At 49.0% G+C, this 25,812-nt stretch overlaps 1 protein-coding gene and 1 long non-coding RNA gene across 4 annotated transcripts in view; one reads left to right on the top strand and one right to left on the bottom strand.

Moving 5' to 3' along the window:
- trpm4a (transient receptor potential cation channel, subfamily M, member 4a) overlaps positions 1 to 22,790 on the top strand; it is a 28,486-nt gene extending 5,696 nt beyond the window's left edge. The window contains exons 2-27 of one of the 2 annotated variants that reach the window (XM_088646623.1): positions 1,990 to 2,051; positions 2,735 to 2,912; positions 4,155 to 4,335; positions 5,285 to 5,451; positions 5,988 to 6,165; positions 6,619 to 6,683; positions 9,035 to 9,229; positions 9,503 to 9,605; positions 10,168 to 10,286; positions 10,425 to 10,814; positions 11,243 to 11,371; positions 12,319 to 12,448; positions 12,564 to 12,709; positions 14,495 to 14,607; positions 14,736 to 14,834; positions 15,164 to 15,210; positions 16,406 to 16,644; positions 16,961 to 17,076; positions 18,159 to 18,291; positions 19,402 to 19,576; positions 20,137 to 20,305; positions 20,514 to 20,695; positions 20,850 to 20,982; positions 21,261 to 21,333; positions 21,419 to 21,512; positions 22,291 to 22,790. In XM_088646623.1, coding sequence (XP_088502749.1) covers positions 1,990 to 2,051; positions 2,735 to 2,912; positions 4,155 to 4,335; positions 5,285 to 5,451; positions 5,988 to 6,165; positions 6,619 to 6,683; positions 9,035 to 9,229; positions 9,503 to 9,605; positions 10,168 to 10,286; positions 10,425 to 10,814; positions 11,243 to 11,371; positions 12,319 to 12,448; positions 12,564 to 12,709; positions 14,495 to 14,607; positions 14,736 to 14,834; positions 15,164 to 15,210; positions 16,406 to 16,644; positions 16,961 to 17,076; positions 18,159 to 18,291; positions 19,402 to 19,576; positions 20,137 to 20,305; positions 20,514 to 20,695; positions 20,850 to 20,982; positions 21,261 to 21,333; positions 21,419 to 21,512; positions 22,291 to 22,310 — 3,636 coding nt within the window. In that variant the 3' untranslated portion in view covers positions 22,311 to 22,790. The remainder of the gene's footprint in view (positions 1 to 1,989; positions 2,052 to 2,734; positions 2,913 to 4,154; positions 4,336 to 5,284; positions 5,452 to 5,987; positions 6,166 to 6,618; positions 6,684 to 9,034; positions 9,230 to 9,502; positions 9,606 to 10,167; positions 10,287 to 10,424; positions 10,815 to 11,242; positions 11,372 to 12,318; positions 12,449 to 12,563; positions 12,710 to 14,494; positions 14,608 to 14,735; positions 14,835 to 15,163; positions 15,211 to 16,405; positions 16,645 to 16,960; positions 17,077 to 18,158; positions 18,292 to 19,401; positions 19,577 to 20,136; positions 20,306 to 20,513; positions 20,696 to 20,849; positions 20,983 to 21,260; positions 21,334 to 21,418; positions 21,513 to 22,290) is intronic. The other variant, XM_088646624.1, reaches the window with a different exon arrangement.
- On the bottom strand, positions 3,438 to 12,044 carry LOC148654208 (uncharacterized). Of its 2 annotated transcripts, XR_015941437.1 has the most exons (3): positions 11,826 to 12,044; positions 11,193 to 11,440; positions 3,438 to 3,682 (listed from the first exon to the last, which is right to left on the bottom strand). It is a non-coding gene; the product is annotated as an uncharacterized LOC148654208 (long non-coding RNA). The 2 variants fall into 2 exon arrangements; XR_015941438.1 differs by lacking the exons at positions 11,193 to 11,440; positions 11,826 to 12,044 and adding an exon at positions 7,238 to 7,471.
- Positions 22,791 to 25,812: the final 3,022 nt, after the last annotated feature.

Below are 25,812 nucleotides of genomic sequence, written 5' to 3'. Positions count from 1 at the left end.
CTCTTCCCAGCAGCCACCGCGGGTGGAAAACAGGCACCGATTCAGTATAAACTCCCAGCCCTTTTCCCCCGTTGGCCAGGCCTGTGCCGCAGTGAGCCTGGGCTTCCTGGCCTCCTCGGCGGTCATCTGCAGATCTGGAGCAGGGTCCTGACAGGTGCATGCAGGCGAGTTGGGCTGAGGAATTTGGCAGAGCAGAGCCTGGCTAATATTGTGGCCTCAGGGGCTGTAACAGGAATTTCAGCTTTTAAATCTCTCTTTAAAGTTTGAATAACATCTGGTTTTAAAAACATCACTCAGAATCTCACAGGGCAGGATATGATCGCGGCTCTGGACTGTAGGGTCACAGTGTGAACCCAGTGATCTCTGTTCTGTAGGGGTACAGTGTGACCCAGACTGGACCAGTGATCTCGGTTCTGTAGGGGTACAGTGTGACCCAGACTGGACCAGTGATCTCTGTTCTGTAGGGGTACAAAAGAACCCAAACTGAACCAGTGATCTCTGGACTGTTGGCTTAGAATTTTATTTATACTGTTAATATTACATATGAAGTGAAAGTCAAGGTTGCCTCAGCTAAATAAAATTCTCTGTGTTCTTCTTTGCATTGGTCATACTGCTACCATACAGCTAAGCTTGAAAAGTGCCCTGGGTGGAGTTACTTCTGCCGCTATGTAGTGCTATGTAGTGAAAATGTAGTGCTGGGAACAATCATAATGTTTGGTTTAAGGGAGTTAGTGGATTGGGGTTTGTAACACTGTGTTAACACTCAGAATGCTGCTGTTGTGCCCGGAGCAGGATGCCTCTGACAGATTGCTCCATGAAATGCGTTGCTCTGGAAATGGGCAACAGTCCAAACCTAACAAGCTAGATGGGTCACATGCCTTCCAGTTGTTGTCATATTTTCTTTTATTAAACAATGGAAATACAATTCAAGGGATTAGTTCTGTGATTATTTTGTAACTATACCCACAGCGTAGCACATAACTGATTCCATCCACTCCCAGTCTTGTTCCTGTGTGGGAATTCATGAGCAGGACTTCAATACAGATTCACTGGGCCGGCAGTCAGAGGTCAGAGCCTTAGACTGGCGTTTCTTCTCTGCTACCCTGAGCTTCAGACTGTAAATAGCAGTAAATACTAAATAGTAATAGTAAATAGCACTCCGAACTAAGTGAGTTTATTTGCCATTTGTAAGAAGCACACTGGAATTCTTATTTGGGCTTGTTTTCTCAGTGCACAGACAGGTGAAAGCAACAGTAAACACGATAAGTGAGAAGTGCAAAGAGACAGCATCATCTTCTAATCAAGATCCATTATAGAAAACAATATACAACTTACAGGAGCCCCGATAAAAGGTTTAGCATTTGTCTTGGAGGAAAAAAAACAGAAGAAATGTCTCCTGTGACACAAGAATACGATTAGCATTATCACTCCATCAAGGGTCACGCAGGTTAACGACCGGCTCTAACACAGGTCCACAGACCGCTCCTTGTCTTCAGTACAGCCTCTGTGTTCTCAGTTTTTTGTTCTATCTAAGCTCCTATTCTCCATCAAAACGAACACTGATTGCTTAAACGTTTCGCTTGCCTGTTTCAGAGCAGCCAAGTTGATTCCAACAACCTGAGCAGACAGAGCTCCATCCCCCCTCTTATTGAGACAGAGGCAGTGAGGAGCTCTGTGATCGCTGCAGTAACTGCAGGGCCTGGACAGGAGTGGGCCTGACTACAGTTAATATCCCAGCCGTCCAGCCCTCCACCCTTCACTGACAGCACATTCTTCACCGATCCTGCTTCTCTCCTCCTCACGCCTTCCATTCCCTCTGTCTTCTGTCCACTCTGTCCTCTGACCTCACTGCAGTAGCTCAGCGCTGCCCGGAGAGAGAGGTGACAGGGAGGATGTGATCGGCGGTACAGGGTGTGAGCCTTTGGCCACACTGTTGCTCCTCTTGGTGTGAACCTCAGAAATGTCCATTTTTTTCTTGTGTTGTTGCAGAACTGGATTCCGAAGATATTTCAGAAGAGAGCTTGCACAAACTTTATAGAGGACACTTCCAGGTTAGAGAATTGGGAAGACTTTTCTGAACCAATATTGATTGTAGTTTTGTTTCAAAGGAAAACCAGACACTGTGGCTTCTCAGTCTGTGGGTTGTGGACTGGGCTGCTCTCTGTATGGCTTTTGCACTTTTTCCCCAGGTCTGTGTAGGTCTTGGCTGAATGATCTGGTTTCCTACCACAGACAGGCTGGTCTCTTTAAATTATCCCTGTGCACCTTGTGATGGACAGTCATCCTGTCCAGGGTGTAGGCCTAGCTAGTAACCCAGAAAGAATGAGTCAGTGTGTCTGTATTAACCCCTCTCTCTCTTAGTGCAGTGTTCATGTACTGGAGTGTCCAGTCAGTGTGTCTGTATGAACCCCTCTCTCTCTCTCAGTGCAGTGTTCATGTACTGGAGTGTCCAGTCAGTGTGTCTGTATGAACCCCTCGTTCTCTCTCAGTGCAGTGTTAATGTACTGGAGTGTCCAGTCAGTGTGTCTGTATTAACCCCTCTCTCTCTCAGTGCAGTGTTCATGTACTGGAGTGTCCAGTCAGTGTGTGTGTATGAACCCCTCTCTCTCTCAGTGCAGTGTTAATGTACTGGAGTGTCCAGTCAGTGTGTGTGTATTAACCCCATACTGTTACTCATTTACTACAGTATTCTGTCAGCTGTTTACATTCATGCACTTCTCTCTGCCCCGGTCAGCAATGGCGCCCTCTGCCAGTGTGGAGGCACCAGGCAGAGTCACGCGTCGGTGGCGACGGAGGACCACTTTGGCGCCGCCATCGTCAGCAAGTGGGACTCCGCCCAGCACACCACGGAGCTCCCCACGGACGCGTTCGGAGACGTGGAGTTCGCCGGGAAGAGTAAGAGGCTGAGCCATGTGAGTCCCTGCCACAGAGCTGGTCTAGAAGGAGGATCGTCTGCTTGGTTCCCAGAATCCATCGGCAGAGGGGGAGATGGGAGTCAGGGGTCCCCAGTCCTGGTTCTGCTGTCGCTCATTACTGGGAAGCGTCGCTCTGTGACGAATGATCCCGGCACTGTTGAAGGCTTCTCATCTTTTTTCTGTGAACTAGACAACTGGGTGTTGGGTGTCAACTAGACAAGCGCGTGAGCGCTGCCTGTGGGTTTGTGTGTGTGCTGAGATCTGTGTGTGCGTGAAATCACCTACGAATGGTCATGCTGACAGCTGAGAGAATCGTGGCTCCTTTATAGTTGTCATTTATTTGTATAATTACAATAGATACAAAATAGGTCAGATTCTTCAGAGCTTCTGATTAAAGTATTATTACTGTAGGAGTTTTGTGAATTTACTGGGACAACTATTAATTGTAGCAGTAATCATAAGGTGACTCGTTATGGCTATTAGACAATCAATCGTCAGAACAACCAGCAATGCAGACACAGATTCAATACACGAGATAATTTTATTGAACATTAATTGTGCACCAAATGCATATATATCAGTCTGCCTGGATACAGGTGAGGGATGTCAGAAATGTCAGAAATGCAAGAAAGTCTCTATGCACAGAGGGTGACCGCGGGTCCTCGCAAGTCACTCTTGAGACGGGAAGAAGACTTGTTCCTTCCCGGTCCAGCGCTGCTTCTGAATAAAACTATCCAGGTTGTCGACAAGGGTCCAGCTGTAGGCTGCTGTTGATCAGAAAGAAAACGCCTTAGATCAGCCTGCATGAATAGCCTCTCTGTGGCTGCACCACAGAGATGAGAAAGAGAGAGATGGGGCCTCATTTAGCAAAGCACAGCAACACTTAATTCTGTCTTATTAACCAGCATTGCCGCTGCATTAGCTTAATGGAATAAATGTCATTCATAACTTTTATCACATTCATGTTTTCAGCACAATTTCAACGACTAGTATTGAATTATCGAGGTAATTCAAAACTCATCTACTGAGGTGCCATCGGGCGTTTGGTCCTCTGAAGAGAGTGACTGCACACGTATGCGCACTCGGAGTCCAGGGGGACCAGGGACGTCTGCTGTGAGTTTTCTGCACGTGTCCAGAAGGGAGTTACTCTCAGGGCAGCGTGCCGGACTCTGGACACGGCAGGACGAGCGCTGGGCGGTCAGCGAGGCGGTTCTGAGGTCCAGCCTGTGTCTGTTGCAGTTCCTGCGGCTGTCCTGTAACACTGACCCCCAGAGTGTGTACAGGCTCATGACCTCGCACTGGGCCATCCCGGTTCCCAACCTGGTGGTGTCCGTGTGCGGAGGGGGAGGCAAGCTGAAGATGAAGTCCTGGGTGAGAGAGGTGCTGAGGCAGGGGCTGGTCAAGGCGGCCCAGGGCACTGGTGAGCCACTGGGAGGGGAGAGGGAAACTGGGAGGTGGAGGGGAGAGGAGACGGAGACTGGGAGGAGGAGGGGAGAGGAGAGGGAGACTGGGAGGAGGAGGGGAGAGGGAGACTGGGAGGGGGAGGGGAGAGGAGAGGCAGACTGGGGAGACTGGGAGGAGGAGGGGAGAGGAGAGGGAGACTGGGAGGAGGAGGGGAGAGGGAGACTGGGAGGAGGAGGGGAGAGGAGAGGGAGACTGGGAGGAGGAGGGGAGAGGGAGACTGGGAGGTGGAGGGGAGAGGAGAGGGAGACTGGGAGGAGGAGGGGAGAGGAGAGGGAGACTGGGAGGAGGAGGGGAGAGGGAGACTGGGAGGGGGAGGGGAGAGGAGAGGCAGACTGGGGAGACTGGGAGGAGGAGGGGAGAGGAGAGGGAGACTGGGAGGAGGAGGGGAGAGGGAGACTGGGAGGAGGAGGGGAGAGGAGAGGGAGACTGGGAGGAGGAGGGGAGAGGGAGACTGGGAGGTGGAGGGGAGAGGAGAGGGAGACTGGGGAGACTGGGAGGAGGAGGGGAGAGGAGAGGGAGACTGGGAGGAGGAGGGGAGAGGGAGACTGGGAGGAGGAGGGGAGAGGAGAGGGAGACTGGGAGGAGGAGGGGAGAGGGAGACTGGGAGGTGGAGGGGAGCGGAGACGGAGACTGGGAGGAGGAGGGGAGAGGATGACTGGGAAGACTGGGAGGAGGAGGGGAGAGGATGACTGGGAAGACTGGGAGGAGCAGGGAAGAGGATGATTGGGAACAGTGGGAGGAGAGAATGAGGAAAGTGTTGGACAGAAGCAGAGATGACAGGAGAAAGGGGGGAGTGATTTAATGAGGTGCAGGAGGAGAAGGTGAGCCTCACGAGTCCAACAGGTTGAGCTGTGTACAGAACACCATCAGTGACATCTTGGAATAATGAGCTTTTTCTTCCACAGGGGCCTGGATCCTGACTGGTGGTCTCTGCGAGGGGATTGGGCGCTACGTGGGTGAGGCAGTACGAGATCACGCCACTGCCAGTACGCAGTCCAACACCAAGGTCATTGCAGTGGGCATTGCATCCTGGGGCATCGTCCACAACAGAGAGCAGCTGGTCAACCCGCAGGTGTGTCCACTGTCTGACAACCTCCTCCGTCACTGCTCCCGCCCCTGAGCCCCTACTCATTCACTACTCCTGCCCCTGAGCCCCTACACATTCACTACTCCCGCCCCTGAGCCCCTACTCATTCACTACTCCTGCCCCTGAGCCCCCACTCATTCACTACTCCTGCCCCTGAGCCCCACTCATTCACAACCCCTGCCCTGAGCACCTACTCATTCATTACCTCTGCCCCCAGCCCCTACTCATTCATTACTCCTGCCTCGAGTCCCTCCTCTGTCACCACGCCTGTCCCCAGCCTCTACTCATTCACTACTCCAGAACCTAGAACAGGAATCTCTCAGGAAGAACAGTGACGTTAATGCTGGCTCCTGTAGTCTCCCATGAATAATTTTAGCTAGGTTTGACGTTCTTGACCACAGCACTGCATCTGTCTGCCCTCATTCACTTACCTTCCTTGTCCTCCTCCTACTCTGCGCTGTGCTGTAGTGCCCCTGCAGTTTGTGTGTGCATCTTAAATTCTCTCTCTCTCTCTCTGCCAGGGCTCCTTTCCTGCGAGATACTATGTCCAGAACACGTCTTGCGACACCTTCTGTCTGGACAATAACTATCAGGCCTTCCTCCTTGTGGACGATGGGTCTGTGGGACGCAGTGGTGGGGAGACTGGCTTCAGAGCACGCCTGGAGAACTACATCTCCCACCAGAGGACGGGCATCTGGGGTGAGTCTGGACTTACACCCCACAGCACCGAGCTCACTGAGGGTGTCCTCTCATCACCTCTTGTTTGTTTCTCTGGCAATCTCTGTGTGTCCCAGTCTCTCTGAGTCTCTCACTACGTCTCTCTCAGTGTGTCCTGTGTCTCTCGCTGTGTCTCACGCTGTGTCCCCCCAGTCTCTCTGAGTCCTGTGTCTCTGAGTCTCTCAGCGTGTCCTGTGTCTCTTGCTGTGTCTTACTCTGTGTCCCAGTCTCTCTGAATCTCTCAGTATGTCCTGTGTCTCTCACTGTGTCTCACTCTGTGTCCCTCAGTCTCCCTGAGTCCTGTGTCTCTGAGTCTCTCTCTGTGTCCCCCAGTCTCTCTCTCTCTCAGTGTGTCCTGTGTCTCTCACTTTGTCTCTCTCTGTGTCCCCCAGTCTCTCTGAGTCTCTCTCAGTGTGTCCTGTGTCTCTCTCTCAGGCAGCGGCAATATAGAGATACCAGTGCTGTGCATGCTGGTGGCTGGAGATGAGGCAATGCTGGAGGTGAGAGCTTGGAGTGGGGTGATCTGACTGTACTGAATCCAACGCTGACCAAGTCCCTGAGTCCCCGAGCCCAACACTGAGAGATTCACTGACAACAACACTGACTGCCTCACTGAGACACTGACTCAGAGTCAGTGACACCAACACTAACTGAATAAAAAAGTCCACTGATGCACAAATTGCAAAGGACAGGAAGCCACGTTAGGTAGTAAGTATCTTATTAATCCCAGGATATCATCAACTGTTTCTTGAAGGAAACTATCGGCTGGAAAATTTGGCTGGGTAGCTTGTTTCACACCTCCGCCACCCTTTGTATAAAGAAGTGTCTCCTGCTATCAATTTGAGTTTTTCTTAAAGCACTGTATGTCCACAGTTTTTTTACTGGATTATTTTCTGAACTTAACCATTTAGGACCACCTTGTGCCTCATATATTTAATTGCTCGCAAGGAGTCTTCTGGTACCAACCCAAACCCACTGTAACATCAAAAGCCATTCCAGATCTGCGAGATGAGCTCTTCTCGAATGGTACTCCTCTGCCCTTGCGATAACATACCTGTGGAGCAACCATGCAGTCTAGATTCTGTTCCCTCTACTTCCGGCTGAGATGTAGGCATGTGTGTTTCTGTGGTTTTTAGATTTCACTGCCCCCGTTGTGGTGTTTCAGTAGGTAGCCCTTCTACCTTTCCAGTTCAGATGTCCCCTGACTTTGCAGTAGTTCTGTGCTCCAAGAAGACTGGCAACCTTCCTGCTCAAATGCAGTGCCCCCCTCCCTGCAGCTTGCACACACTGTTTACCCAGCACATTGCAGTATCCAAGGACGCCAGGGCCTCTTAGGAACAGCAGGTCTGTAGCCAAGCAGTGATCAGGAGTGTCCTGGGGGCAGCGGGATGTTAATACTGCTCTTCAGCGTGTCTGTATGACCCCTGTGCGTCCTCTGTAGGCACTGTAGCTTGTTCACATATGCAAAACCACCACTGTGTCCTCGCAAGTGCTGACCCACAGCCTGGCAGCTTCTGTGACGTGTGTGCTGGGCTACAGCGGACATGAAAGGTTACAAACCAGCGGAGGCTCATGTGACTGGTCATTGTCACGTCGTGTCATTTGCCAAACCCTTTATACCGTACGGTGTTGCGGGAAGCTGGAGCCTACCTGGCATGCAAAGAGCGCAAGGCGGGGTACACCCTGGGTACGCCAGTCCATCGCAGGGCAAGCCAATCATACATGGAGGCCACAGTAAAGGCTGAGGAGGGAAATTTGGCCCGGACACCGGGATAACTCCCTACTCTTATTGGGAAGTGTCCGGGGATCTTTAATGACCACAGAGAGTCAGGACCTCGGTTTAACGTCTCATCCGAAAGATGGCTCCCACTACAGTCTAGTGTCCATGTCACTATACTGGGGCATCAGGACCCACACAGACCGCAGGGTGGGCGCCCCCTACTGGCCCCACTAACACCTCTTCCAGCAGCAACCATAGCTTCCCATGAGTCTCTCCTCCAGGTATTGACCAGGCTCAACCCTGCTGAGCTTCAGTGGGCCACCAGTTGAGAGCTGCAGGGTGATATGGCTGCTGGCCACTGGTCATTGTGAATCTAAAATTCTAAAATTTCTTGAAGGAGCCCACGGTTTGGGCTCAGTACATTATTGATCTTCCTTTTGAGGGTCTTCCAGGACGGTTGAAGGACGGTTCGGGGTTCACCTTTCCCGGTGAGAGACTCGCTGTCCCTGCGGTTCGGGGTTCATCTCTCCCAGTGAGAGACTCGCTGTCCCTGTGGTTCGGGGTTCACCTCTCCCGGTGAGAGACTCGCTGTCCCTGTGGTTCGGGGTTCATCTCTCCCAGTGAGAGACTTGTTGTCCCTGTGGTTCGGGGTTCATCTCTCCCAGTGAGAGACTCGCTGTCCCTGTGGTTCGGGGTTCATCTCTCCCAGTGAGAGACTCGCTGTCCCTGTGGTTCGGGGTCCTTTGTCCTTCCAGTATGGTATTGGAACAGTATTTCCATTTTTCATAAACCACAAGAACAGCTGCAGCCACTATCTAATTACAAAACAGATAGTTCAGCAGTTACACCGTTCGTTTTACAACCAAAAGCACAAAGAAAGAGAAGCCTACGGATTGTCTCCTCTTTTGTTGACAGAGTTAAGGTAGGAGTCATATCAGTGCTGCTCCTGTTTCACAGATTGTTTTCCCCAGAGGCCATTCAATTCCCTGACGCCAAGCGGTTGTCTGTTGCTGTTTAAACTGCCTTGCTTATAATAGCACCGCAAAGGAAACTGATACACAGGTCTTTCTCTCGGTTCCCTCTACTGCCATACACTCCTCTGCCCCTCTCCTCCGCTCTCCTGCTCCCCAGAGGGTGGATCGCTCCCTGCAGGACTCGACGCCCTGGCTGGTGCTGGCAGGGACGGGGGGCATGGCCGACTTCCTGTGTGAGGTGCTGCAGGAGTTCTCATCCATCGAGCAGGACGAGCTGGCCGAGTTTCTGCAGGAGCTGCTGAAGAAACACTTTCCTCACAGCACTGAGAAACTGGCGCTGCTCACCGAGAGGGTGAGGGAGAGATCAAGTCCACCCAGATATCTTCACCAGTCTTCAAGCAGTTTAAACCCAGTAGTCAACCTGTACTAATCTTGTAATCTGCCAATATTCGTTCAGTACATACCCCAGTGCTCAGCCTATACTGATGCAGAACGTAGTCTCCAGTCACTGTTCCCTCAATACTCCCCCTGTGCATGGTCAGGTATTTACTTAGTTACTCAAGGTTGAAATGAATGAACCTTGGGATTCTGGAAGGTGCAGTCACACCTCCTTGTTCCCGGACAGGTCATCCGGATCATGCAGAGCAGAGAGCTGCTGAACGTCTACGACGCGGAGCAGGACGGCTCGGAGGACTTCGACACCGTCATCCTGAAGGCCCTGGTCAGGGGTGAGATTGCGGCACGGGGGTGGCGGGGGGCTCTAATTAAGCTGCACCGTCACGAGCAGATTCTTCCAGGAAACTTTCAGAACAGCGCAATTAACAAAAAAACCCAAATCCGGAGCAACCCGAGACGGAAGCTCACTCGCACTCCTGTACTGACCGGGGTGCTGCTGCTGGTGGTCAGCGGTGCCCTGCCCTCACAGGCACACAGACACTGTACACATCTATACTGGGTCGCTTCTGCACCCCCTGTCCTTTCCTGTCTCTGACTGGGGCCCCCCCGTCCCTTCGGTCTCTGACTGGGGTCCCCCTGTCCCTGTGGTCTCTGACTGGGGCCCCCCCGTCCCTGTGGTCTCTGACTGGGGTCCCCCCGTCCCTGTGGTCTCTGACTGGGGTCCCCCCGTCCCTGTGGTCTCTGACTGGGGCCCCCCCGTCCCTTCGGTCTCTGACTGGGGTCCCCCCGTCCCTGTGGTCTCTGACTGGGGCCCCCCCGTCCCTTCGGTCTCTGACTGGGGTCCCCCCGTCCCTGTGGTCTCTGACTGGGGCCCCCCTGTCCCTGCTCTCTCAGCCTGCAAGCGCCAGTCCAGTGACTCCAGCGAGTACATCGAGGAGCTCAAGCTGGCGGTGGCCTGGAACAGAGTGGACATCGCCAAGAGCGAGCTCTTCAACGGGGACGTAGTCTGGAAGGTGAGACAGGGGGGAGGGAGGAGGCTGTTTCTCTGCTGATGCTGTGAAACTGATGCTCGTGTGAATGTTGAGCAGAACAGCATCTCCACTGCCTAGACACAGGACACTGACACTGACACTGTCCCCACCCCCCCTCAGTACGCAGACCTGGAGGACTCCATGACCGACGCGCTCGTGAACAACAAGCCGGAGTTCGTCCGCCTCTTCACGGAGAACGGCCTCAATATCCTGGACTACCTGACCTACGGCCGGCTGGAGCAGCTGTACTGCGCTCTGCCGGTCAACTCCCTGGCCCACCAGCTGCTGGACCGCCGGCGGCACGAGCGCCGGGGCAGCTCCCTGCACGGCCTGGACACGCCTGCCGCGCCCGGGCCCTCCCCCGCCGAGCCCGCGGCCGCCCCCGCCCGGGAGCTCACGCTGTTCGAGGTGTCCCGGGTGCTGCGGGACCTCCTGGGGGACGCCTGCGAGCCCTTCTACAGCAAGTGCCTGGGGCTCAGCAGGAGCTCCGGCAGCCGCAAGTCCCTGAAGGTACGGCCAGGGCACGGCGCTGTGCCCCCTCGCGCTCCAGCTGTCCAGAGGGGCGCAGGGGCGTCACAGTGGGAGCGGGGGGCTCTAGTCAGGCTGCGCTGTCGGGAGCGAACTCTTCCAGGAAAGTTTCAGAACAGTGCAGTTCACAAAACCAAAACCCTGAGGCAGAAGCTCACTCACACTCCTGTCTCACACACGTGCTGACACACACATGCGTACTGTAGACTCACAGGCACATTTACATTCAGACTCGTGCATAAACTCACACACTGCCCGTCCAGAGGGCGGGGGGGAGGTGGAGGGGCGCCTGGGTGTCTTTAGTCAAAGCCCTTTAATTACCCAAACGAAGCCGTGTGAAGGAAGGCAAGGGAGCAGGACCGTGTGACAGCTCATGGCGGTTTCTCCCTCTGGGGCCTCTCTCTCCGCAGCGCATGAACAAGCTCCTGCTGGGTGACTGTTCCTACCGCCAGGACCGCTGCGCCTCCCCCTGGATCGACCTGTTTATCTGGGCGGTGCTGCAGGACCGCAGCAAGATGGCCACCTTCTTCTGGGAGATGGTGAGAAGCCCCCGGTACCGCTGCGTGCAGGACCCCACAGTCGGTGCTTCGGCTCTCCACTAAATCAGCCTGTAGGTTAATTGAGACCAGAATCAAAGATCCTGATCTGATCCTGGTTAACATTTAGCCGCGGGTTCAAATTTTAATGATGCAGATTGATAAAATCCCAAAAAGTGAACATTGGATTTCACCTACATTTGAACTGGATAACCCCTCTTTAAGAGGCTCCATTGCTGATACACGCAGTGACTAGTTATTTTTTTTTACTAATAGTTGTTGTTAACAATGTGCATTTTATCTGACCTTGCTGGAACAGAGTGCCCTCTCTACTGTTATCTCAATTCTCCACGGTTTATTGGCAGGACAGCTCAATTACAGCATTGCCAACGCCGCTCTTTATAATGATAAGAAGTAATTAATCTCATTATCAGCAGATTTCACCACACCCTGTTACCAGAGCAAGGGTTGGTCTGTGCTGTTGCCTCTCCTTTGTGCTAATATTTCTCCACGTTTCCACGCTCAGTTCGATCCTCTGGATAAGGTCCCTGTGACACATCAGCTCCCTCTGGCCGCTTGTCAGGGACTCTGACACTAGAGGGTGGTTAGAGGCTCAGCCGTCCAGGGAGTTTCTGTCTGTCTGAAGCTGAGGTTAAAGGTTAAACACAGCTGGGGTTCAAATGGTGTTCCCCGTTAGCTGTCCTGGGAGTGGGGATTTCCTCGCTCTCGGCTCAAGAGTCTTTGGATGTTCCCCTCGGATAACGTTCCTCTGCTGAGTCAGGCTCCGGACTGCAGCTTGTCCGTTGTGCTGCTCCTTATTCTCCCCTGGGAATTATTGTCTTGCTCGCAGCCTCTTTGTTCTTGTGTTCCTGGCAGTCGTTGACGTGCTCAGTGTGTTGTTCGTTCTGTCCATCGCCGTCGGTATTAACCCGCGCTTGTCTCCCTCTGAGGCGGGCGACTCGGTGACATCTGCTCTGGCGGCCAGCAAGATGTTGCGGGAGCTCTCTCGCTTGCAGTACGACACCGAGAGCAAGCTGAGCATGAAGGATCTGGCAAACCGCTTTGAGAATCTGGCTCATGGTGAGTGTTGGCCTGGGTGTGCCTGGGGACCCAGAGAGACTGTGCCGGTGTCTGTGTTAGCCCATATACCTCCAGGTGCGCTCAGCCTGTACGTCACCCCTCTCTGTCTGTCCAGATGTGTTCAGCGAGTGCTATAAGAACGACGAGATGCGCTGCTTCCTCCTGCTGATCCGCAGGTCTCCGTTCTGGGGAAAAGCCACGTGTCTTCAGCTGGCCACGGTTGCTGATGCCCGGCTCTTTTTCAGCCATGATGGAGTGCAGGTACCCTCCTCCCCGCTGCCCCCCGAGTCAGCTCTCCTGTGGGGGTGTCACGGGCCGCCCTGCTGCCCTGTCTGAACGGTGTCGCTCGGCACGACCTCCACGCCCATTACCCTGAACAAAAACAAAACAAGCCTTTACAGACCAGCAAGTCGGACTCTCGCAGCCCAGCTCTGCTCTGCCCCTGCTGCCCAAACTGGAACCACACAGCGCCAGTGTCTCGAGAGAGGAGCCACGACGTCTTTGTGCTCACTCAGCGCACCGACCCCTGGCCCACACGCTTCTGGGAACATCTGTGACTAGGGGACCATCTCTATGGCAGTGAGATCCTTAGGGAAAGTCGTCATGGATCCAGAGAAGCTAGGACTTGCCTACCTTGCTGGAGCTCTTTGAACAAGCAATAGCAGTGAGGGATACATACAGGGCATTGCGATTTTCATCTTTTATGATAAGGTTCCTCATAAAAGATTGATTCTCAAAGCAAGCAGTTGGCTCTTAATGAAATGCATGTACTTGGATTTCAAATTGGTTAATGGACAAGAAATGGATGGTTCAGATAAGGAGGTTGTGCTCTAGATAGGCTGATGTAATTAGTGGCATAAGCTTAGGATCTGTATCAGAACCACTAATTTTCCTAATTTCTGTCAAAGAAAAAAGTCAAGTTTGGAAACAAGTCAATACTACCGTACAGAAAACAAGGAGGAAACAAGGCAGAGGCTGCAAAATAAACTAATTTCAAGAGAACAAACACCTGCAAGATATCTAAACCAGAGAAGTACAGGGTGTTACATGCAGGTAGCAAAATTATAGATAAGATAACTTTATTGGCCATATACAATTTCTTGCATTAGGAATTTGTCTTTTCGCAGACCCCAATTTGCTCTCCATGAGACACACAGACAGGGAGAGAAGCTGGGGGTCAGAGCACAGGATCAGCCTTTTATACGGCACCCCTGGAGCAGCTTGGGTTCAGGGCCTTGCTCAGGGGCCCAGTGGAGTAGGATTCCTCTGCTGGCCGCAGGATTTGAACTGGCAACCTCCCAGCCACAGGCGCACAGCCTGAGCCACAGAGCCACTGCTCCGCCCCAAGTACAAACACAAAGTATAAATACTGAAGGGCAAACTGAGCTTGGGGAGTCTGCTCATGGGTTGATAACTGGTTGACTCAACGTCATGCAAAAAATCAAAGAGCTGCAGTTTTATTTACTGTCAGTAAACATCTTTCATCTCAGGTCAGAACACTACGGCAGTCAAAAGAAATGTATTGGTCTGGTTATAGTGCAGGGCAAACTCAGAATTTACTGTGTATGCAACTTTCGCACACAGAGGATCACGGCATACAAGGGACAAATTGTAACCTCACAGGCTGCATAGGGATGCAAAAAAGGCAAACGCCACTGGGATAGAGAGTTTAAATATTGTTTCACATTGAGGACTGTTTAAATAAGACTTATATCCACAAATAAGACTTCCTTTGCGGTGAGAGAAACTATATTTTTACATTCCTGGATTCAGAGGAGTGTCTTACACTGACAGGTTGAAGGAAATTAATCACTGTAGTTCTGAAGTGAGTAACACTAGGACTTGACTCAAGCATTTAAAATCATCAATGACATTGACAGTGTCTGCATCATCCACTTCATCAGCAGTGAAACACAAACCAGAGGACACATGTTTAAATGTGTAAAAATACATATAAAACAAATAACAGGGGGCAGAAGAAAAATGCAAATCAGCCATGAAGAATCTGTACCCTGACCCTCGTCTGTCTCCTCTTCTGTCCCACAGGCCTTACTGACACGGATATGGTGGGGAGATATGGACAGCAGCACTGAGGTGTGGAAGTTAATCGCCACATTCTTCTGCCCTCCACTGGTGTACACCTCTCTCATCAAGTACAGGTCAGTCTCTCTCTCCCACATCACCGATAGGCCACTGTCTCTCTCTCTGTCTGGTGCTGTGGGAGCTGTCTGGCTCTCTGCTGCTTTGGTGGATGTTGCTACTGATACAATCTTTTGTTTTTTTGCAGGGAGGTAGAGGAGGAGGTGAAGAATGAAGAGCCGCAGGCCAAGGAGTTGGACAGTTGTGATGGAGACACCATCTTCTCCATGAAAGACATTACGAAAAAGTAAGTGCACCGTCTCATGAGGTGCCTGTCTCTCCCCTCTGTCGATCAGTGGCACTGAATTAAAAATGATAGAGGTGGTTATGAGGACTGGTCAATGTCCTCATCCAGGCAGTAAGAAGAAGTGCTGAAAAAGACGCAGGATGTTCGAATACAGTCAAACATTGGTATGAGAACCAGCCCTCAAGGTGACACCTCCATTTCAGTTCCAGGCATTGCATTTAATTTACAGTGTGATGATGTTGTGCGTTAGAGCAGTCCTTGTGTGGTAGTGGTGTGTGATGATGGTGTTGTGTTTACAGTGTGGTAACCATATGTGGTTTTGTTTACAGTCCAGAAGAAATGGAGGAACTTGAGTCTCTCAAGGAGAAACCTAGAGGTGAGTGCTGTGTGGAGCCTCATTACCTCAGTGTATGGAGAACAGTCTACATGTTGTATGGAGTTTCTGTTTCTGTTCATTCCAATTTATCGATGGGACAACCAATTCTACATAAGACACTATACTAATTACAAAACGTGACAAGGTTTCTTAGCCCATCTGACTGCTCTCTGTGTCTGGTTGAGGCTGCCCTAACCCTAACCCATGTTTTAATATTGTAATTAAGACTAACATCTCACTGCATATTCAGCCTTTATGAAAAAAAAATCTAACTTAACTTAAAGTTTAACATAACTTCATGTTGCCCTGTACTGGCATAAACTGAGAACAGCCTATATGTATCGGAATGACTATTCATTCGCTATGACCTACCTGTACCACTGGAATAGCACCAACACTAACCCCAAACCTGTCGCTATGTCATCCAGCTTATTCTGGCTGATTATATCTTGTGTTCTTGGGTTTTGAGATAATCAGGTTAGACAATGTAACTGCACTCTGGAGCGGGCCGGACAGTGAGTCAAAGCCCTTAGTCCTGATGTCATGATCAAGACAAGTCTGGGAGGAGATGTTAAATCACTGAAACATCTGTCCTGACCAGAAAGGAAATGGATACAATGTTAAACACTGAAATTTCCTGGAGTAGAAATTAAAGTGTGTCATTAAGAAGCACATGGAGAACGCTGTACAATCCCTGGAAAAGCCCACGCTGATGAGATGCAGGCGCCGGTGTTTCCTGGAGGTGTCTCCTGCAGGCTCATTCTCTTCTCTCAAGTCTTCATACAAGTTACCACTACAGCACAACAACACCGATACTTTAGTTGATGTTGTTAATACAGGAACCTTATTAAACAGTCTCATATCTTGGGGTTAAGGCTCAGACCTCCTACTGTGTGTGTATTATTTTATTACCTGTATTTTTGCCCATTTCACAACAATCTCAATCACTCAACTGCTACTGAGGTCTCTTCACCCCAGCTCGTGAGCTCGTGAAGTGTACTGGAGAGTCCGCGATGGGCCTGTCCGTCTGTCTTAGGACCGGCCCCAGTCCTTGACTCGCGGATCAGTTTCGTATGTTGACAGAGTCATTGGCTGATGATGTGGGATCCCACATCGGAACTCCAGCAGTCAGGACAGTCATACCGGTGAAGTCTGTCTGTAAATATCTCCGTCTCTCCCGCTGGCTCTTCCCCAGACCGCCCGGCTCACAGCCCGGGGAAGCCCCGCCCCTACGTGGTGGCCCGCTGGCGCCAGTTCTGGTTTGCGCCTGTCACTTCCTTCCTGGGAAACGTGCTGATGTACTTCCTGTTCCTGCTGCTGTTCGCATCGGTCCTGCTGGTTGACTTCAAGCAGCCCCCCCCAGACGGGCCCTCCCCCAAGGAGCTGTTCCTGTACTTCTGGGTGTTTACCCTAGTCTGTGAAGAGATACGACAGGTATTGTGGGTTTAGTTATTGTTATTTAAGAATTTTACTCCGGCCAGCATAGTTAGGAACTCATCTTTGGATCTATGAACTTGCTAAAAAAATCAAATGTATCGATTGCCTCTGTTATTTGTCAGTAAAAACCACAAATAGAACGGATTAGCAATGGACACAAAATGTATAAAAAGTTGCAGGAACTAAAGAATAATCGATTTTACTTTAATTTGTACTCTGTATGCTCTACAAAGCCTCTTTCTCAGCACTGGGTGTTGAGTACAGCTAAAGTCCAGTACCAAAGTGCTGTATTAACGGCCTTGTCCTCTCTCAGACCTTCTTCATCGGCAATCTGTCAGTGCTCAAGAGGATGAAGGTGTACATCCAGGACATGTGGAACAAGTGTGACCTGACAGCTATTGTGCTCTTCATCATAGGACTGTGCTGCAGGTCAGTCTCTGCATCTCTCTGTGCTGTAGGGCTGGGGAGCAGGTCAGTGTGTCTCTGTGCTGTAGGGCTGGGGAGCAGGTCAGTGTGTCTCTGTGCTGTAGGGCTGGGGAGCAGGTCAGTGTGTCTCTGTGCTGTAGGGCTGGGAAGCAGGTCAGTGTGTCTCTGTGCTGTAGGGCTGGGGAGCAGGTCAGTGTCTCTGTGCTGTAGGGCTGGGGAGCAGGTCAGTGTGTCTCTGTGCTGTAGGGCTGGGGAGCAGGTCAGTGTCTCTGTGCTGTAGGGCTGGGGAGCAGGTCAGTGTGTCTCTGTGCTGTAGGGCTGGGGAGCAGGTCAGTGTGTCTCTGTGCTGTAGGGCTGGGGAGCAGGTCAGTGTGTCTCTGTGCCGTAGGGCTGGGGAGCAGGTCAGTGTGTCTCTGTGCTGTAGGGCTGGGGAGCAGGTCAGTGTGTCTCTGTGCTGTAGGGCTGGGGAGCAGGTCAGTGTGTCTCTGTGCTGTAGGGCTGGGGAGCAGGTCAGTGTCTCTGTGCTGTAGGGCTGGGGAGCAGGTCAGTGTGTCTCTGTGCTGTAGGGCTGGGGAGCAGGTCAGTGTGTCTCTGTGCCGTAGGGCTGGGGAGCAGGTCAGTGTGTCTCTGTGCCGTAGGGCTGGGGAGCAGGTCAGTGTCTCTGTGCTGTAGGGCTGTGGAGCAGGTCAGTGTGTCTCTGTGCTGTAGGGCTGGGGAGCAGGTCAGTGTCTCTGTGCTGTAGGGCTGGGGAGCAGGTCAGTGTCTCTGTGCTGTAGGGCTGGGGAGCAGGTCAGTGTCTCTGTGCTGTAGGGCTGGGGAGCAGGTCAGTGTCTCTGTGCTGTAGGGCTGGGGAGCAGGTCAGTGTGTCTCTGTGCTGTAGGGCTGGGGAGCAGGTCAGTGTGTCTCTGTGCTGTAGGGCTGGGGAGCAGGTCAGTGTCTCTGTGCTGTAGGGCTGGGGAGCAGGTCAGTGTTTGGCAGTAGAGTTAGTTTCTCATTCTGTACAATGGCTGTAGATTGAATTTGAATTGCTGCAGGTGGAGAATCATTCTTCTTTCAGTAACAATCTGTCATCTCTCTTCTCTCAGGATGTTCTTGCCTACATTTGAGTTTGGACGTGCTGTCCTCTGCCTGGACTTCATGGTCTTCGCACTGCGGCTCCTTCACATCTTTGCCGTTAACAAGCAGTTGGGGCCCAAGATCATCATAGTGGGCAAAATGGTGAGTGTGAGGTTATCAGTGTCCATTGCATTCTAATCTCTGCTGGATATCCTAGCTAGGGATTAAATGGTAAATTGCATTTGTAAACAACGTACAAAAAACAAAACACCATCAGTTAAAGACGGAAAACAAAGTCAATGAATAAACGCTGCTGTACAAAGCATCTTTAAGAAAGATTTCAATCGGTCCATATTCTCATGTGCTTTTGTTCTGGACAGAAAGCTCCATTGTTGTGGTGCAAGAATGCAAAATGTCTCTCATTCTTTCAGTGAAACCTTGTTATAGGTTGTTATTTACGCACAGAATCTACCGATCTTGGAAAGTTAGCAGGATTGTAAATGTGCATTTGAGGTCTTGTCAGAAAAGAGCTGGATTGTAGAACTAATCTAACATTTTAAACAGAGCCAGTGTAATCTGTGCAGTACTGGAGCTATCTTTTCAGAAGCATCTGTATTTAAGACTGGGACCACTGGGTTCTGCACATACTGGGGCGATTGTGATGGCTCCTTGTGATGAAACGGAATGATTTCACTTCTGATTTGTGTTTAAAGACTTTGTAGAGTGAAAGGCTGTTAAAAGATTTCTCAACTCAAGAGAATCAATAGCTTCGTTAAAAACACAGACTCTTACATAACTGCTGAGAAACAAATAGCTGGAACTCCCTCACTTCAGAGTGCGGCCTCAGAAAATTGCTGTGTTTATATTTCTTTATTCTGAAAGCACTTGTGTGGAGGAGCACAGTTTTTAGATCTCTGCTCCGTCTGCATTACAGTGAAACCACAGACCGCAGAAATTGATAATCTGACCAAAAGATTTCATATTTACACTGAGTAGTACAAGCATTATTTTTAATTGAAAGACATAACCCCGCAGGTAGTAAACTCCTTTTCTTTTCAAGGAATTATGTTACGAATTTGACCAATTTGTCCTGGTCTGGCTTGTCTTTCCTTCCCGCGTGAAGACAGAAACGGGCAACCTCGCGGCCATCAAGTGGGTGGAAGTGAAAATCTCAAATCCCTTTTACAGCAGTCGGCTTCTCCTCTTCCTCTCTCTGGTGCAGCAGCAGTGTCATCTGCCTGTCCATGCTTCATCCCTGCTTGTCTCTCCCAGATGAAGGACATTTTCTTCTTCCTCTTCTTCCTGGGGGTGTGGCTGATGGCGTACGGTGTAGCCAATCAAGCGCTGCTCTACCCGTACGAGCCGCGACCGGAGTGGATCATGCGGAGGGTCTTTTACCGCCCCTACCTGCACATCTTTGGACAGATCCCGCTGGAGGACATAGACGGTGAGAGGGGTGGTCTGGGGCGGACCTGGCCGTGCAGCGCAGCACAGGAGGAGACTCGGAGACGTCGGCATCGCAACGCTGACCGATCAACTGGGGGCACAAGTGGAAACTGCATGAAAAACTGAGAGCAGGGGGGACTTCTTCTTACAAAGGGTCGTGGGAGTCTGGAACAAGCTATTGAGCCATGTTATTGATGCTCTGATGTCTCATTATAGATCTCATCCAACTAATTTTGTCTCATTCAATTAATTTTTAGATATTCATGTTAAATGGTCCCAATGCTGTTATCTTTTCTCACTGTTATGCTCAGAGCAGCAGAGAACAGTGGTCTGCTTCCCTGTAGTATCTGCTCGGTCTTTCTCTCTGTTGTAGTGTCTGTAGCTGATAGAACTCTGATCACTATGAAATAAGTAAAATATTTTTATTTTTGGTTGTTTTAGTGGTTAAAAACCACCTTAATTGCAATAAATTAAAAACACCAACACAACTACACATCTCTTATGAATATATACAGTATCTTCAACAGACATGTTAGCAAGTCTCTCTCTCTGTCTCTGCAGCCGCTAAGATGTCTGGGGAAGGAAACTGCTCTTACGATGCGGAGGAGATTCATATGGGCATGGAGCCATGCACCAATACCTATGCCAACTGGCTCGTCATCATCCTGCTTGTGGTGTACCTGCTGGTCACCAACATACTGCTGCTGAATCTGCTGATCGCTATGTTCAGGTATAGAGACATCTGGGCCTTTTTGTTTCCTTTCTGTCCTTTGCAGCTGCTGAAGGTGCTGTTTATCTGTACATAAACTCCTGGGCTGCTCTTTCTGTCCCTCTTCATCCTTCGTCTCATTACACTGCAGCTCGAGTAAGTGATCTCATTGTTCAGTCATACAGCTTCAGAGGTGTATCTTTCTCCTTGTGTTTCTCTTCGTTCGCAGTTACACATTCTCCAAAGTCCAGGGCAATAGTGACATCTACTGGAAGTTTCAGCGCTACAACCTGATTGTGGAGTATCACAATCGGCCAGCTCTGGCCCCGCCCTTCATCCTCCTCTCACACATAAACCTCTTAATCAAGAGGAACATTCGCAAAGTGCCCTCTGTCAAGATACAGCATTTCAGTGAGTCTCTGACCGTCATGACCTGGGATTTCATTGATTGTTTTTCACAACTTACCAGTGGTGTGACTTGGCTCTCTATGTATTGCTTTCTGCTTGAGAGGCTATGAAACAATAAGTCTGTGTCACTGAAGTATGTGTGTGTGTCTGTCCTTAGTGTTGGATCTAAGCAAACAGAAGGACAATCGTCTCTTGACCTGGGAAGCAATTCAGAAGGAAAACTTCCTGGCACAGCAGAACAAATGCAAAAGGGAAAGCGACTCGGAGCGACTCAAACGCACCTCTAACAAGTACTGCATTGTTGTCTACTATAGCATCTCATGTAGCTGGCATTTTGTATATAAACACGCGTTAACATGCTCAGAGACTGTTCACACATGGGTATACATTCGATTCTGCTGTCCAGAGCAGTCCTGCCCTGAGCTTAGTTGTACACCCTGTCCCCAGTTTTTCCTAGCTCAGATCTCAGGGACTGAATCTCTGCAATTACAGTGACAGTCTTGACAAATACAGCAGAACCTAGAACGGCAGCAGGACTGGGCTCAGTGTTCTGCTCTCTGTCCCGCAGGGTGGACAATGTGCTGAAACACATGGCGGAGATTCGGGATCATGATCGCAGACTGAAAGTGCTGGAGTCGGAAGTGAGTCCACCTTCATCTTCCTCTCCCTCCCTGTATTCAGTACTGTGCCTTGCTCAGCCCAGTGTGTCTTTATCTGTGTTCACAGATGGAGTACTGCTCTAGTGCCCTCTCCTGGATGGTTGAAGCACTCTCTCAGAGTAATGTCATTAAAGCTACCCGTCCCCCACCCACCCATAAAGGTGGGTCCCAGGATTTTGTCTACTGTTCTAGGGAAATAGGAACTCCCTTTCCAATGGAAATTGTCTGTATTCAGAACCTACTGTATCTGCTTTTCCAGTTCATTTAATACAAGAGGTTGCTACATGGTCTGCCTCAGCTGTGCATGTGTGAGGAGAACCTGTTCTCTCTCAGCATCTTCAGTGTCTCATGGTTTGTTCCACTAGATATCTTAATTCCAGACTCAAAGCGATCCCTTTAACTGTGTTATATACCTGATTAGACCTTTTTGAGCTCTTAGGGAATTGCAGACTCATTGTGTTCTCTAATACCCAGTGTTGAGAATCGGGCATCACTCTTTTAGGTCTGTTGTCCCTGGTCTTGGGGATCACAGCTTCTCATTAGGGTCTGTAGTGCCCAATACTGGGGATCAGATCGTCTCATAGAGATCTGTTCTACCCAGAGTAAAGTGTAGTTGTTATCTAAAGTTACAAAGTTGAATTAAATGGTGCAATAGTCGATTCTGCAGTCTGAACTCTGAAAATCAGGCTTGTCTTGTGCTGCATGTTAGGAATAGAAAGCCAAATTAAGAATCTTTCCAAGAAGCTGCAAAAACAGTTCTAGGAACCATAGCAATGAGACGTAATGATCATATACTGGTTGTTAAGACATGAAATCTACAAAAAATGTTTTACCAGAAGAAAAGGCAAGGACACCATTTTAGTGATTTGGACATTCAGGAGTTTTCCAGGCACAACAGTACCAGTATCTGTCTCATGGGTTTTATCTGTTTCTGTCCAGATCCCACCACCCCTTTGTAGGACGTTTGTATCCAGTTCATCATGTGTCTCTTACAACACTCATCTCCTGTGGAATGCTGGCGGACCGTTTTCTCAGGGAGAAATGGATTCTTTTGACGGTCATGGATGACCATCTTTAATTGCATTTTAATTACTGTCACTCGTTTTAGATTCTAAAATGTCTGTAGGTTCAGAAAAGTAAAAGTATCTGATTTTATTCCAAAGACTCATTTGAGCAGCAGTTTAAAATCTGTTGAAATGGTTAAGTTATTGACTGCAGGGCTGGACATGTTCACTACATGTGATACTGCATTTTCCTCCATTATCTAGCAAGAGCCTTTTATGTGTCTGTGAAATTCACAGGCGTGAAGGGAGAGTTCTCGTATATAACAGTTGTTTCTGGATGCATTAGGCATTACTGCTCAGGCTGTAGAGTTGCATGGAGAGACTCTGAGGCCCAGTTGCTCAGATCAAGACTTGAATAAACATGTTCTAAATATCCTGAAGGCTTGCTTCTTTCTTTCAAACAGTTTTGAATGACAGTTGTGTTTTTGTTACTTTGACTGCTCAGGGTGGACACAGCCACTTCTGTCTCACGTTTTTGAGAATTACCAAAAAATGCATTTTTTTAAAGGCTATTGTGGTAAACAGCAAAAATACTAAACTTTGCTTTTTTCTGTTGGAATTCTGAAAGTCTGTATCTTGTGGGCAAGTGGAACGCAATTCATGAAAGAACTCCTTGAAACAAGTCTCTATAAGTATCTCTACTGTAAAATACCACTGCTATAGTAGGTCTTTTCAGTTGTACAGTTCTCTGTTCTATGAGTGCCATGAATAAAGATATCAGACAAATTTTAATAACTGAACAATTCTATGAATTGTCAAACTGACACCACCAAGAGAAATTCTATGTGAGATATACAATATGAATTGTACCAAAGGTCATATGATTTGTGCTGCATTGTAGAAGCTGTGCACATTGCAGTAGAGAACATACTAGAGTCACCCACTCTGTCCACTGAGTTTGAGTGAACTCTGCTGTGATGTGGATCAGGGGTTATGTGATCTTCAGTATTCATTGCCGCCAAGGTCACATGACCTCTGGGTGGAACAGCGCTGGACAGCACAAGTCATGTGGCTTCTAAAAATGGATCAGTTTTTATTCTGGCAGGTTATTTGGAGAGTTTCTGAATGATTTAAAAAAACATGGAATGTTTTTCACAGCAAAAATACAGTCAGACAGACTAGAAAAATGCATCTAAATGTGTGTAAATCCACATTATTATTTCAGAGTATGTGTAATATCAGAACAAATTTATGTGAGTCAGAGAAGAGTCCGATTATGTTTTGGGTCTGTCACATGTTCTTAGACCATTGACCAAGGGGGATAAATGGGCTTCCTATTGGTTAAAATTGAATGTTATGTTTGGCTTCAAGCCACATGTCACGGGCAAAAATAAAGGGCTAATGAGTTGGTTTAACTTGGAAAAGGAAACCAATTGAGTACCTAGTGGATTACCAGGGGTGGGACGGTCCTTACTGATTGTTCGTATGTGTCTCTCCCTCCCCTGTGGCAGGAGCCCTAGATTGGGGGGTTTCCCCTGTGTTCTCTGCAGGGGGTTTGCATCCAGAGGATGTTCTCGTGTGCTGTGGTATTTTGAGTGGTTTGCGCACATTAAATTGGAGACTTTATTATTTTTTTAACTGTATATACTGAGTATTTTTCCATGGCTCTTGTACATCTACAATCAATATACAGGATGCCATTTTACACATGGAGCTACAAGTTGGTGCTGGATCAGATGTGTGTGTGGACATCATGAGCATTAAATGGTGCAGTTTCATTTTTCTTGCTGGTCTAGTGACCTTAGCCCTTAATGCTTCTTGAGGGCAGCATTTGTATAAATGACCCTTGGAAGGACCTTTTGTTGCTGCTGTTTTCGTTGTGTCTTTGGGTGATGGTGAATGTGGATAGAAAATAAAAAGGTCACTTATACGATACACATGCTTGTCGCTGGTCTGTGTGGGCATTGGTGGATCTGGGAGATCAACAGAACCTGTGGTAAAGGAGAGGGGCCCTAGCACCCTGTTTGCATTGCTAGGTGCCGTAGTCATATATGAGGCAGGAAATAATTCTTGTTTGAGGGGTCACCTCACCGTGACACGAACGTGTTGGGAAGACGCGCCAGTTCTGACGTTAGTGCGACGGGTCTGTAGGCATTAAGGCAGGTTCTTGTGTCCTTTTTTGGAACAGGAACAATAACAGAAGATTTGAAGCAGTCTGGCACTGTGCACTGGGACAATGATTGCTTAAAAACGTCTGTAAAGATTGGAGCGAGTTGGCCAGCACAGTGCTGTAGTGTGGCTGGAGATACACAGTCAGGTCCTGCTGCCTTTTTACAGTTTTGCTTTTTGAATAGCCTCAACACATCCTGTTCTTTGCTTCACAGGGCATTCTCAAGACTTGTAAACGGCGTCAAGTCTTCGTGAGAGACTTGAATGTCATTTGGATGCTGGAAACCCCCCTGAAACTTGCCAGCTTCCATGAAGAAGTTCTCCTCACGTGGTCTCTTATAGATAAACATACCTCCCATAGATACATCATCTAGAATACAGAGAAAAAATAAACCTGTGCTTTGAAAACTGGGTTTAAAATAGTATAAGCGGGGTCAACAAATTAACTGGTGTGGATGATGAATTGTAGAATCAAGCAGATTTTATGAATAGATATCATGTTTGTGATAAGTCTGATAACAATCCGTCGTAACCAGAGCTACTCCTAGAGAGGTATTGATGCTTTTAAGAAACTAACAGTAGCCCACCAGAAACTACGGAAGAATTTACAACCTTTATTAGACTACAAGGAAAACAATTTAGTTAAACTTGTACTAATAAATGCTTCAGATCCCTCTCGCAATCTCACAATATCTTGTCAAACTATTTTGGAGCACCTCTTTGGGGAAAGTGAGTGGAATCAAACATGACTATTGTCAAACAGATTTTGTATGAATAATAAGGTTAAGGCGTCAGTACAAAATTGTACATTGAATCGACCCGGTAAAGATACACAGTGTGCATAGATTTAAAAGTAATATAGATGATAATTGTCTATCTCAAAGCAGCCCATAAACCTTACGTTTGATTTTGTTTTGTTCTGTTGTTAAAACACTCTGAACAGATCGGTAAAATGGTGTAAAGAAGGCTTCGAATTCTGACATTTCCTGTAGACAAATTGATGTTATTTTACTGCTCAATACTGCTGAACCGAATCTAAAATATAATGTATCATTGGCTTAATCATTATACTTGCTCGTTATTAGATGTATAAATAGCCTAAAGATGAGAAATAATCGAAAATTGAATAATTAGACCGTATGTCGTAGTAGCAGAGTGTACTTCTCGCCTACTTGATGTGGTCGAGCAACTCCACAATCGCCATACAATCCGTCCGTTCTCATGCTCTGACTTTCAGGTTGGGCAGTGGAATGGATTCCAGGGCAAACTCGTTCTTGTTTGATTATCC

Source organism: Lepisosteus platostomus, chromosome 9 (assembly GCF_059453375.1).
Source record: "Lepisosteus platostomus isolate fLepPlt1 chromosome 9, fLepPlt1.hap1, whole genome shotgun sequence".
NCBI lineage: Eukaryota > Metazoa > Chordata > Actinopteri > Semionotiformes > Lepisosteidae > Lepisosteus > Lepisosteus platostomus.
The sequence above is the reverse complement of the archived record's forward strand: the minus strand, read 5'-3'. Positions and strand labels throughout refer to the sequence as shown.